This window comes from Sander vitreus, chromosome 20 (genome assembly GCF_031162955.1).
Source record: "Sander vitreus isolate 19-12246 chromosome 20, sanVit1, whole genome shotgun sequence".
Classification (NCBI taxonomy): domain Eukaryota; kingdom Metazoa; phylum Chordata; class Actinopteri; order Perciformes; family Percidae; genus Sander; species Sander vitreus.
The window spans coordinates 5,068,724-5,081,472 of record NC_135874.1 but is presented as its reverse complement, the minus strand read 5'-3'; the positions used below and the strand labels follow the sequence as shown (position 1 = coordinate 5,081,472).

General features: G+C 40.3%; 1 protein-coding gene across 1 annotated transcript in view; it reads right to left on the bottom strand.

Moving 5' to 3' along the window:
• Window positions 1-3,550: 3,550 nt before the first annotated feature.
• LOC144535558 (G-protein coupled receptor 151) overlaps window positions 3,551-12,749 on the bottom strand; it is a 35,097-nt gene continuing 25,898 nt past the window's right edge. Inside the window, 3 exon segments of the mRNA XM_078278097.1 lie at window positions 3,551-4,695; window positions 4,783-4,840; window positions 4,842-4,881. Coding sequence (XP_078134223.1) covers window positions 3,551-4,695; window positions 4,783-4,840; window positions 4,842-4,881 — 1,243 coding nt within the window.

Here is a 12,749-nt window from a genome sequence, read left to right as displayed (position 1 = left end):
CAACAATATCAGAAATCTAGCACATCAGGAGGAGGTTACAGGGTGGTGGAGGGATGAGTGTATCAGCAGGGTAGCAGTGTTAAGTGCCATGTTAAAATGGCCGTGCTGTACACCTACATGAACATTCAGGGTCCACTCAGGCCCATCGCACATACACTCCACTGCACATACAATGCACTGACCTCTTTTAAAAGCTGGCTGAAAACATTTCTCTAAAGCCTTTGATTAGGATTGATCCTGTTCATAGTGTTTGTCTGTACGCTGATCAGGGCTCTGATCTTTATCTTTATAAATTGTATTTCCACTTGAACTACAGTTATTCTTTTTTGTATAAAGCAATGTTTGCAGTGTATACATATCATCTATCCATCCACCTTTATAGCATGTTTTCTAAAACCATGCTAATCAGCCACTGTTTGTACTTCTCTGCTGATGTAACACTTTCATTTCCCTGCATGGGAGAAAGACATGTATCTGGTCTTATCAAACTGTAAATAACAGGTTACTGCTCTAGAAGGTTTGTCGTGTGAGTCAGCTTACGTTGACATTTTTTAAGTCAGTCAGCGGTTTTCTTTTCTATTTTACATTTCTTAGGTAATCATTTATTCCCTGAAAGCTTATGAGCACATTATTCTCCGTGACAGTGTCTCTATATTTAATTAGTGTAGTAGGAGAAATGTGGGAGAGTTCATTTAGTAGATTTATCTATTAAATAGACTTCTTGATTGGTTGAGAAGAAATAAACCATGTCTGTTATTCAGTGTAGTTTCCTCCTATGAGGGGGGAGAACTCTATAAATACAGTGAATAATAGAATGAAAAAACCCGGCTGTGACCCATGGGCAGACATTTGGAGACACGGTCTATTGTCAATGAATAAATCCGGAGCACAATTATGATGAAGAGCTTTGGAAGCTTGTTTTTTTCATTCTCTTCGACCTGTAACCTTTCTCTTCACTCAGGCAGACTAAAATGTCATATCTGCTGGGGCGTCGGAGCCACAGGCGGCCGCTGCTTCACTGGTAAACACACAGACGACTAAAAGCAGGTTTCCTTTCACCACCGCTGAAAGGGTAGACTGTTAATGCAGGGTGCTGGGCCATCCACTCATTCAACATTATTATACATCTTAACTGTGTGAAAAGGTGGATAAGCTCACAAACCTACTCAAATTACAAGCTCATGTTGTGTAATAAAGGCTTTAGTGATGACTCCGAGACATTTATATTACTTTATTTGCACTTTTATTTACTTTATCTGCCTTAATTGTCAGGTTGTAAGTGACCAAATACTTATTACTTAATGATGTGACAAATGAAAACAACAACCCTTCCTATTTATCATCTATAAGCAGTTAATTAACATATGTTTATAGCACATTAGCAGAAATGTTGAGTGTGTTTTTTTATGTATTTTCAACCCTTATAGGAAACTCTTTACGTAAACTCTCCCTATTTATCATCTATCAGCATATAAACATTTAAGAAATGTGTCATAATAACACATATAATGGGCCCCCGGTTAGTTCACCCATATATAGAGGTTTCCTCCTTGACACAGCGGCCGACTCTGACCTGCGGCTCTTTGCTGAAGGTCATTCCCCTTCTCTCTCCCCTTTCATGTCTAAGCTGTCCTATAAAATAAAGGCATAAAAATGCCCAAAAATTAATCTTTAAAAAAAAATAATAACACATAATGTGGTTGTACACAAATATGTGTTTATTAACGTGTTTGTCGTAGGAGAAGTTCAAATTGTTGACAGATACTGTAATGCTCTTAAAAATGTCCAGCTGCGTACATTATATTGTGTTATAAAACCCTTTATTACATGAGTATACGCAGTGGTGAGAAGGTAACTAAGCACATTTACTTAAGTACTGTACTTAAGTTCAATGTCAAGGTACTTAACTTGAGTATTTCCATTTTCTGCTACTTCATACTTCTACTCCACACATCTCAGAGGCAAATATTGCACTTTTTACTGCAATGTATGTATTTGTTTTCAGTTTTTTTTGCAGATTACAATTAATAATACAAAATATAATCAACAGGGAGGATGCGCCCCATGTAGGCTAAGCTTGATCAACACATAAATGATGATGACGTATCATAGGATAAGATAAGGTAAAACTTTATTAATCCCCGGGGGAAATCCACAAGCTACCCAGCAGGATATAGAGTAATTAAAATGAGCCCCACCTTTACCAGCTGCTACATGGAAGTGATGAACACATTCATGCATCTGTAATTGTAATCCAACAATAAAGCCTAATATTTATGATTCTGGAATTATTATTTTGCACAATGACTTACTTTTTGGTACTTGAAGTATATTTTGATACTTTTAAGTGCAGACTTTTATATGTAACAGAGTATTTCTGCAATGTGGCATTAAAGATCAGAGGCTTTTTCACTGTGTTTAAACCAAGGGCGTAGGTTTTGTTTCAACATCGGGGGAACTTTCGAGCATCAAACACTTAATATCCTGCATTCTGGTGAATTATTATGCAAAACAATGTGTGCCTTTTCTGCATCAATTTACGGCTCAAATTTCTGTATTTATATATAGAAAATGATTATTCTCCTATACATAAACGTCAAAATCACAAGAAATCACGTCTTTATTTTTCAAGGTCCTGTTGTGTTCTTGAACCTCCCAGTGTAGCATAAGTAGACACAGTTATTGAACGGTTATTTTTACCTCTTTTATGGAGTGGGTTGTCTTTCATATTTTTTGAGGGGGGACAAATCTACCGCTTTTAAATATTGGGGGGGAGGCTATCCCTTCATCCCCCCCTAAAATCTACGCCTATGGTTTAAACTTCCCTTAACTCAAACTTCCTGAGGGTCCTAAAGTGTGACAATACTACTGCACTGTGCACTTGTATGCCCACTTACTGAATCCGGCTGTTAGTGTGACTGTTATGTGACTGAGACTCTGCAGTCATTCATTCACTACTGACCAGCTTTTACACCACTACTTGCTCAAAATGCTGCTTTCACTGAAATATTATGATTGACCTAAAACATGCAGCTGGATTAGTTGTGATTTTAATATGGAGAAATGATCTCTGCATGCCCTCTCATAACCGTCTGAATTAAATGAAGAGATTTGATGGTCGAATTGTGTTTTATCCGTAATTAAGGTAGGCTGAGTGATTGTATAGCCTTTGAAAAAAAAAAAACAGAGCAGTCCTCATATTTGAGAATGTTTTAATATCCATGGTTTGCATCACACGTACACAATCACAGTGTGTCCTGGATATTTACACTGGCTTCATGTTTGTACAAACCTTCTCTAATAAAGGTGTTCTACTTGACAGTGTAGCAATACTGCAGGCGAGAACAGATATTCAAAATAGATTAAAACATGTGTTACATCAAAACATGAGAGTGTACAAGTTTATTTCACATATAATCAAGCTCACGACAGCAAACAGCCGTTCAACGAGGGTCTGCACTGTGGGTCAACACACTAGAAACCAGCTGAGAACAAGTTGCACTCTTCTGCAAAAAAACAACAAAAAAGAGACACTTTCACATCTGATTCACTACAACATTTTCTCCTCTCTCTCCCACGGAACCGGATCCTGCGCCTCCTCGACGTGCGTATTCCTGCGCCCTGTCCAAAAGTGCTCCACATCTGGGAAGGTCTTCTCCCTCTCCTGTGAGACCGCGTTGGGGACTGCGTTGGCTCCCACTTCTGCTCCGTTCTCCTCCGTTTGGGGACACTTGTTGCTGTGGAGGTGCTTTGAGCCTCTGCAGGTCGCGGAGAACCAGATGGCCATCAGTCCTTGGCGCACGTCGTCGTACATTGTCATCAAGATCACTGGAGAGAGGGAGCTGCATGCGTAAAGGAGGACTTGCGCAAAGATGATTAAACCAACGGGAGGTTTGTTGTACCCGAGCCTGATCCAGGTGAAAGTCCCCCACTCTGGCAGCAGCATGAGCCCGAGGGCGCCGCTGAGACACAGTAACACCAGGGTAACCTTGCTCTGATGCTGCGGGCTGGGTGCGTGGTTCACCGCGGTGTGCAGCGCTTTGGTGTAGTAGGCAAGGGTGAAGATGACCGGCACCACAAAGGTTGCAGTTGGATAAATCTTGTAGAATAACCTCATGAAGACAGACGCACACACTGGCATTTCAGAGACGCAAATAGTGTCGCGGCCATGGGGCACCAAAGAAGCGAAAAGCATCTGGGGAATGGGAAACATCATCGACACAATCCAAATGAACGCCAGAGCTCCGTGCATCCACGTCGGGCAGTACAGGGGCCCCGTGGCGCTGGGGACCAGCGTGTGTTTGGCTCTGGTGGTGACTGCAAGGATTAAAGTTTTTGCAACCACACACGAGTGCTGGAACCAGTCCGTGGTGCTGCAGACAAAACTCCCTAGGGTCCAGGTCTGCTTGTAGTAGGTGACGGCGCGCACGGGGGCGCACAGCAGCAGGATCACCAAGTCCGTGGAGGCCAGAGAGGCGAGGAGCGCCTTCACCTCAGAGCCCTTTCCGTTTCTAAAGTCACGGAGGAAAATCAGCAAAACGAGCAAATTCCCAACTGCTCCGGACACGCAGATCCCGATGAGGATGACCGGCAGGGCTGTCCTGGTTTCCTCCCCCTGGAGAAGTTGGACTCCGCCAACGAAATCAAAAAAGGAGACATTGGCTGGACGATCAATATCCATCTCCCCCTCTAAGACTTAAAGTGGAAGAAAAATCGCAGTCAGCAAACGAAACTAAATGTTTTTTTTCTTTTTGAGTTCCACTTTTCTCCGCAGATTTAAACGTCCCGGAGGGAAGTGAAGGCGGAGGAGCTGTCCAGGGCGCCGCGGTGCTGAAACGCTGCTGACGGGGTCGTGATCGCATCAGCAAGTGGGTGAGCAGGCTGGCAGGTAGGCTATTTCAATCGCTGCCATTTAGCGTCGCCAACCACTCACGTCATTTTGTCAGTGTGGCTCCAGGCTGCAGCCAGCCCAAATGTGAGCGCAGCGTGACGTGATTTACAGTCATTCAGAACCGGTGGCGTGTCAGGGATGTCAAAGTAACTAAATTATCTGACTGCTAGCCATCTCTTTAACTTCAAATGAAAACAGGCAACAAGAGCTCTGACGTACACTGACAAATACATGGCAGCCCTATGAAACGTTTGAATTAACAATCAATCATGCTGCAAAACACTGAAATATCTAAAAGGAATACTACTACCAAATGTCTTCTTAATATATGCACACTACCAACATTTCTTTTAAATCACTAGGCTAAATAATGGCTCCAATTCAATTCAATTCAATTTTATTTATAGTTTCAAATCATAACAGAAATTATCTCAGGACACTTTACAGATAGAGTAGGTCTAGACCACACTCTATAATTTACAAGGACCCAACAATTCCATTGATTCCCCCAAGAGCATGCATGAATGCATGAATCCGTGCATGAATCCAGTGTCTCTAACTTTGCAAACTGACAGAAATGTCCTTTAAAAAACTATCTCAAGTTCAGTAAAGACCAAGCATTGATCCCCTTAAACGACTATTTTAGGGCAAAGAATAATAAGAACATTAAGAATAATACCAGCATTTAGGGCTACACTTGGGCCATTGAGGATCCAATTCAGTATTTGTTGCCCTTTAATTTACTTATTAGTCCATTTATAAAACATTTAAAGTTACTTTTGGAAGAAGAAAAAACATTTGCAATAAAATCTTTTCTTAAAAAGCCATTATAAGAACAACGGTTGAGTCGACACTAGGTAGATCAATAAATCAGCCTGGCTGATACATCGGCTGATATTGACTTACTGCAGATATATCAGTAAAGTAAATGTTTGAGGCTATTTAATAACAGTATCTCCATTAGAGTAGGTATTGTGTCCAGCAGAGAGCACTGACAAGTTCCGTTTTCAAATGTGAAATGATCTGCTTCTTTCATATCTTAAACACAGTTCTTACCAAATGTAAGGGATCCTTAAAAGAAATGTCAGTTTATCTTTATTTTATATGCTAAAACAATGAACAGATGAATATGATTTATTGTTAGATTTTGTTAGATATTGAAGATTTTAAAACTCTTAAATACCGATATCAGTATCGGTTTCTGACATCCAGTATTGGTCAGACTCTATTGGCACGTTGTGGGAAATCCTCTACCAACATGTTTTGTCTTTTCAGACCTCGACTGTTTAACTGCCTAACCTTCTGAAAAACATCTGTGGACATCTGTGTGTGTCTCAACAACATTTATCAACTGCAGATTTGACAGCTTATTAGAACGTGAGAAACTAGTGAGGATTTATTGATGGAATACCAACATTTATAAGTGCTTTATTACCAAACAGAAAGTCAGGCTCCAGCTTTTTCCCTCCCAATATATTGATTCTGAAACCTCAACTTGGGATATCTGCTGATACAGATCTGATAAAAGTTCACTCCCAAAATGTATGTTTCTGTATGTATCTCATCAGAATAAATCAATAAAATAAATCATTATGATGTAAAGTAATTTGAGGGGCTGTTGTGGCACTAAGAACTGAGTTAGATGCCTGCTATGACCTATATTGTAACTGATAATGAAAAAAATGTAATTATGACATTGACAAAGAAACTGTAGTAATGTGGATAATGCCACCTTATGGCCAATACCCTGTGTAATGAAGTCAATATTGGTGTCCCAAATTAATAATTCATGAACATTTGTTTTTCCTGTTTTACTAGAGGTACTTACTGATTCAAATATGTATGGATGAAGTGAAATGAAATGGCATTTCAGACTCATTATCAGTCTAAAACAGTGACCCTAATGCATAAGTGCATGAAGCAGACTGCACCACGGAGTGAGGTGTGTTTACTTGACTGATGAAGGGCAGGGAGGGTGATGGTTGGGGGGGGTATTTTGAGAGGTGAGGGTGCCCACTCAAATGCTGTCACCTCCTCTAAGAGGGCTGGTTGCTAGGATACCAGAGCCACCATCACAGTATGGGGTTAGGAAGATGTGAGGCGCCATGAAGTAGTGCGAAAAATGGACAGATAGAGAGGCTTTAAAGTGAGCTTCAGATGCAATGAATGACTACATACAGCTGTGTGATTGCACAGGGGGAAATGGTGCTGGTGGTGTTTAGAGGTATGATATAACAGCATGAGCTATACTACCCTTGCAGCTTGCTGTAATCAGAGATAATTTATGTTATGGACTGTGCAAGCTCCAACTGATTTCACTTCTGGAAAACTATCAATGTAGCACAAATGTAGCACTCAAATCTGCATTTCTTTAAGCAGAGATGCACTTAGATTTTCCAATGGGTCCCCACATATCAAGAACTGCCACATATTTCTAGATTACCGTAATCATTAATAATAATAACAACCTAATTTGTACAGCACTTTCATGCAGATATACTGCCTCGCTAAACAAATGTGAGAATTGGCAGTAACATTAAGTATAAGTTTTGATAACAATATCATAAAACATTAAAAACAAACAAATTGAAACTTGTACTTGATGGTGGCTACAGCGAAAAGGTCAGGGAATCACCAAAATCAGTAGGATTCAGTAGGATTCAAGTATGCTCCCATGAGGAACTCCCTAATTAAGATTAAATGTGATACAAGACCTACCCATTTCTCAAGTCTATTGATTAAAATGCCATGATCAGTTGTTTCAAATGCAGATAGCCAGACTGGAATTGTTAGCCATGCTTGCAGCTAGTCCACTTGTCAGCTGGTCTGCCACTTCAGTCCAGCCTAAAATATCTTAACAAATATTTGATGGATTGGATTGATTAAACTTGTCAATTTCAAAAAATGTCAATTTGTCCAATACTTTGGTTAATAACTTAACTGATGATGTGCCTCAAAGCAGCAAATACAGCCTCACTGCAACATATCATCATACAACGGTTCATTTGGTATCTTACGAAAAGTTGTGCACAAATATTAGAATTAGTTAGTTAGTTAGTTATCCTACGATTGTCCAGCAACACGAGCGATTGGTGCGCCTGCGCAAGACCCTGCAATGCAAAACCTGTTTAGGCAACACAACTACTTGGTTAGGTTTAGGAAAATATCGTAGTTTGGGTTAAAATAAGTACTTTGCTTATGTAGGCCTAACTTATGTACCTGGCGTTAATTAAGTTACGTAACAAAAGTCAGCTAAAAGAAGTCAAAATTGACTCTTGGTTTCGCACGGGCCACAAACAGCAGTCACCTGGGTGAAAGTCCTGTGTGCATTCAACCCATCCATCCACCCATTCAACAACCAACCAACCTACCTCCTCCCTACATGAACTTCTTGGCTTTTTATAGGCTACTATGTTGCCTAACTTTCTCCTTGAGGAAGCCCTGCATGCCCTGGCTCATGATTGTGTGGGTGATAAACAAATTAAATGCAATACTTTTCGTAGGTAAATACAAACAGGGATTGAGAACAGCCTGCTGACTGAGCCACCAGAATGGCTGTAGACTTTTTAGTCTTGTTCTTATATATATATACTGTATATATATATATATATATATATATATAGGGTGTGAATGAATGGAACAAATCACTATGCATTAAAAACTCTATTCCTCCATTTGAGGGGAATACATTAGTTGAAATATATCTTGTCCTCATGAGGTTTTATCACTCTGGCAATTATGGTTGCTATTGTCCGTTAAAAGGTGCATCCATACGCTGTAATTTTCTGTTTTTTGAGAAAATAAATACATTTTTAAATGACAGCAGTCTCATCTTGAACAAATGAGTTTCTCAGCGGGGTCTTGAAAGGATAAAAGACTTCTTTCTTAATCATGCGTGCGCCTACGGGTAGTTTCTGGTACTTAGATTGTAATTGTGGGGCATTTTCTTTGGAAACAGCCCAGACCAACTGAGATACAAGAGCAAACGCCTATGAGATATGTTTTTTTTTCATCTCTGTATCCACCACTCACACAGCCAAGACTGAATCAGTATTGTGTGAGAGTTGGAGCACTCACATCCCCCCTGAGGCTTTTTCAAAGCCAGAGAAGGACAAAATAACAGAAAAAGAAAGTGATAAAGAGGAGGGGAGGACATAAACAAAAACCCAGAGCTGGGTAAGAGTCTATTTGAACTCCAGCAATGTTCCATTTGGAGATTTCCAGACTAGAAACAAAGATGAAGTACTTTTTCGACCACAGGGATGTCTGAAAAGCAGACCTTGGCATATTACATTTCTGTCCCAATCCCTTGATGCAGAAAAGCTTTTACAGTATCAAAGAAAACAAATGCAGGTTTTTGTCATTAGCGTCATTCAGAGAGATCAAAGGTAAAGGGGTCTTCCCAGATAACCGCAGACATAAAACAAATGTTGTTATTGCCCAGAAGTGGAGAAGCGATTTGCATTTGATGTTGATGATGTTGCGATCCTGTGTTACATAAAAACTGTCTGCTTTCAAGTTCTCCCCCATCATCAAACAGAACTCAAGATGAAGAGTGTTGGCTGCTGACATAAAGATGCTCCAAGAGGTGGCAAAGACTGACAGTTACCACGACAACCTGTGGCCGGAAACCACTTGACTTGCAAAGCTTCTTGTGACTGCCTTCGAGTTTCGGAAAGCATGATGAAATTTATAATTTGTATCAGTTTTTATTTCCCTGCTCGTGTGACTATGCCTGTGTTAGATTTGTGATGAGCTGCAGCACACATCATTAGCTTCATCATTGTTTTGTTCATTTGTTTCAGGCATCATGCAAAGAGATAAATGACTCCCTTTAGCAAAAGGGCAGACTCCCGCCTGCAAAATAGCAAATAATTAATGTCAGGCTTTTTTTATAGTGTGTTGGGAGGGGGAGGGGATTTTCTTTTTTAATCAAAAAGCCAAGACATATGCAACTGGAAACATGGTATTAGCAGATACTGTAGAGAGGTTGGGTTTAGTAATTATTATTCACATCATCTGTTTTTTAATAATTCATTTTTTCTTTCCTGTTTTTTATGCAGATAAATGCTCCCATTATGCTGCTACACGCTGCGCCTGCCTGCTGTTTGCTATCTTGACTGATCATGGCATGATAGCTTAATAAGTGTCACATTTAGTTAAGCAGGTTTTCTTTTAAACCAAAGTGATGCACAACAACAAAAACCAGTGGTGAAAGCTAACTAAGTACATTTACTCAACTACAATTATGAAGTACTTGTGCCATGCTGACCTTTAATTGGGGAAGAGCTTGGGCAGAGATCTTGTTGGCCCTTTGTTGAAGAACCATGTGCAGTAGTGTGACAAAAGAAACAGCACCCAACACCCAGGCCACGTTCAACACCAGACCCCGAAAACACGTAGCAACGCGTTTATTTCAGCTGAAATGGGGGGTGCGTTGAACACACTGTTGTGTGCATAAATGCTTTGTCATTTTTATTTCCACGAGTTTACATACACATCTCTGCTTATTGTGTATCACCTGTGACACAGCCACCAAACCAAAACATACCTCAAAGCCCTTTGCACACCGTTTAGTCCAAGACGTTCCACTTCCGGGATTGCTCCGTTGCCACCAGAAATTCCGCCGGATGACACTCATTTCAACCCAATGTCCATTACCTTCCGCTTTCTTTTGTTGGCATTTTAAACTCTGGTGGATTTCTGAGGACTATGGTTAACTGCTCCTCAGATCTCTGCAGGGTAAATCCAGACAGCTAGCTAGACTATCTGTCCAATCTGTTTTCTGTTGCGCGACTAAAACTACTTTTGAACGTACACATGTTCCACCAAAATAAGTTCCTTCCTGAGGCTACATTGCAGAGGCACCATGGCTTTGTCTGGAGCTTAGCTCTGCCCATGGCGATTGTGATTGGTTTAAAGAAATGCCAATAAACCAGAGCACGTTTTTCTCCCATCCCGGCATGCTGTGTGGACTTGCCAGACCTTCCTTTGCAGCACTGTGGAGGAAGGTCTGGGGTACATTCAATCTACGTTTCCTGGTTTCAAGCTACGGTTTCCTGGTTAAACGACAAGTTTTCTCGGAATGGTGTTAAACGGTGTGCAACGGCATTGAGATATGTTTTCTCTTGTTTGGTGGGTGTGTATCTTGTTTTTTTGGCTGTGTCACAGGTGATACCCAATCAGCAGAGACATGTCTGTAAACTCGTGGTACTAAAAAGGCAGAGCGCTTGTACACACAACAGGGTGTTCAATGCACCCCAGTGTCAGTTTATAAAAACGTGTTGCTACGTTTTGTCGGGGCTAAAGCGAGACTACACTCTTAAAGTGCTCATACTATGCTTTTTGGCTTTTTCCCTTTCCTTTATTGTGTTATATATCTTTTTTGTGCACATTATAGGTTTACAAAGTGAAAAAGCCCAAAGTCCCCCCCAAAGGGACTTACCATCTCCAACAGAAAACACTGTTCACCAACTGCTCCAAACAGCTCTATTGTAGTCCAGCCTTTACTTCAGAGACAAACGTGGTCACTTTGTAACACACGTTATAATGCTCGCCTAGCTGCTAGCATGGCACGCCCTCATACTCTGCTTCTGACTGGCTAGTAGTCCTTACCTAGGTACTGTCAGGGCCCGCCCTCATACTCTGCTTCTGACTGGCTAGTAGTCCTTACCTAGCTACTGTACATGTGCAATTCCCAACAAAGATGGAACAGAAGTGAGATGTCTCACTCTGTAGCTAAAACAGAGAGCTCAACACACAGGGTGAAAAGAGGAGCTGCAGCAATGTGCAGTACAACAAAAATATGGTGTTTTTTGAAAATTAAACCATGTAAACCTCTTCTGGTACAACCTCTAAATACAATTAGGAACCTGAATATGAGCACAATATGAGCACTTTAATACATCCAAGGACGACACACATGACTACACACCGTTTGACACAGTCAGGGGGAAACTTGTCGTTTAACCCGGAAACCGTGAGATTGAAATCAAAAAGCAACATTTGATTTCCAAAATAAAAGCTATGTGCATCACATCCTAGAGTTTTAGGATGTTAAAAATGTCTTTATTTTAGTATGAATATTGAATACTGTGAGGGTTTCAGGCTTCATGTGAACAATGATGACCAATGTGTGACCTGCAGAAATACTAATAAAAGAGTGCCACCATGTGCCAGAGGACGGAAACACAAAACTTACACCACCGCAGTTATACCAGAGGTTTCTTCACTCCAATTGTAATATTTGGTATCTTGGAACAATAACAACATGCAGCAGAATAAAAATGCAAAAATAAAGAATTTTTTTTTATCCCCAACATCACAGTTTCTTAACATTTTTGTAGGCCTATTATATAATAATAATTATAATAATATACCATACTGACCAAGATTTTCCACTTCCCCATTTTAGTTCGACATACTGCTAGACTACTTTCATTTTTGCACGTGTAACACATTTTTTAAGTTAAAAAACTGCATTTCTTTTCCTCATGAAAATGTCAGTATCCTGATATCAACAGTAGGTGGCAGCAGATGATCGTTTGTATAAATAACAACAAAAATAGTGTAGCCTCTCAGCCACTAGATGGAGACTTTGACATATGAGTGAGCTGTCAGAACAGTTGACTGTCAGAATCAGAATCAGATTTATTGGCCAAGTATACACAAGGAATTTGACTTTGGTAGGTGTTAACTCCCTAGACATAGACAACTAGTAATATAGACACATACTTTACAATAGAGACAACAATATACATATAGGCACATATCAACATGATATACAAAAATACAAATATACAAATAAGACATAATATCAAGACAAGTACACATGGAGTGGGATGTAGAGTGCAAAAAG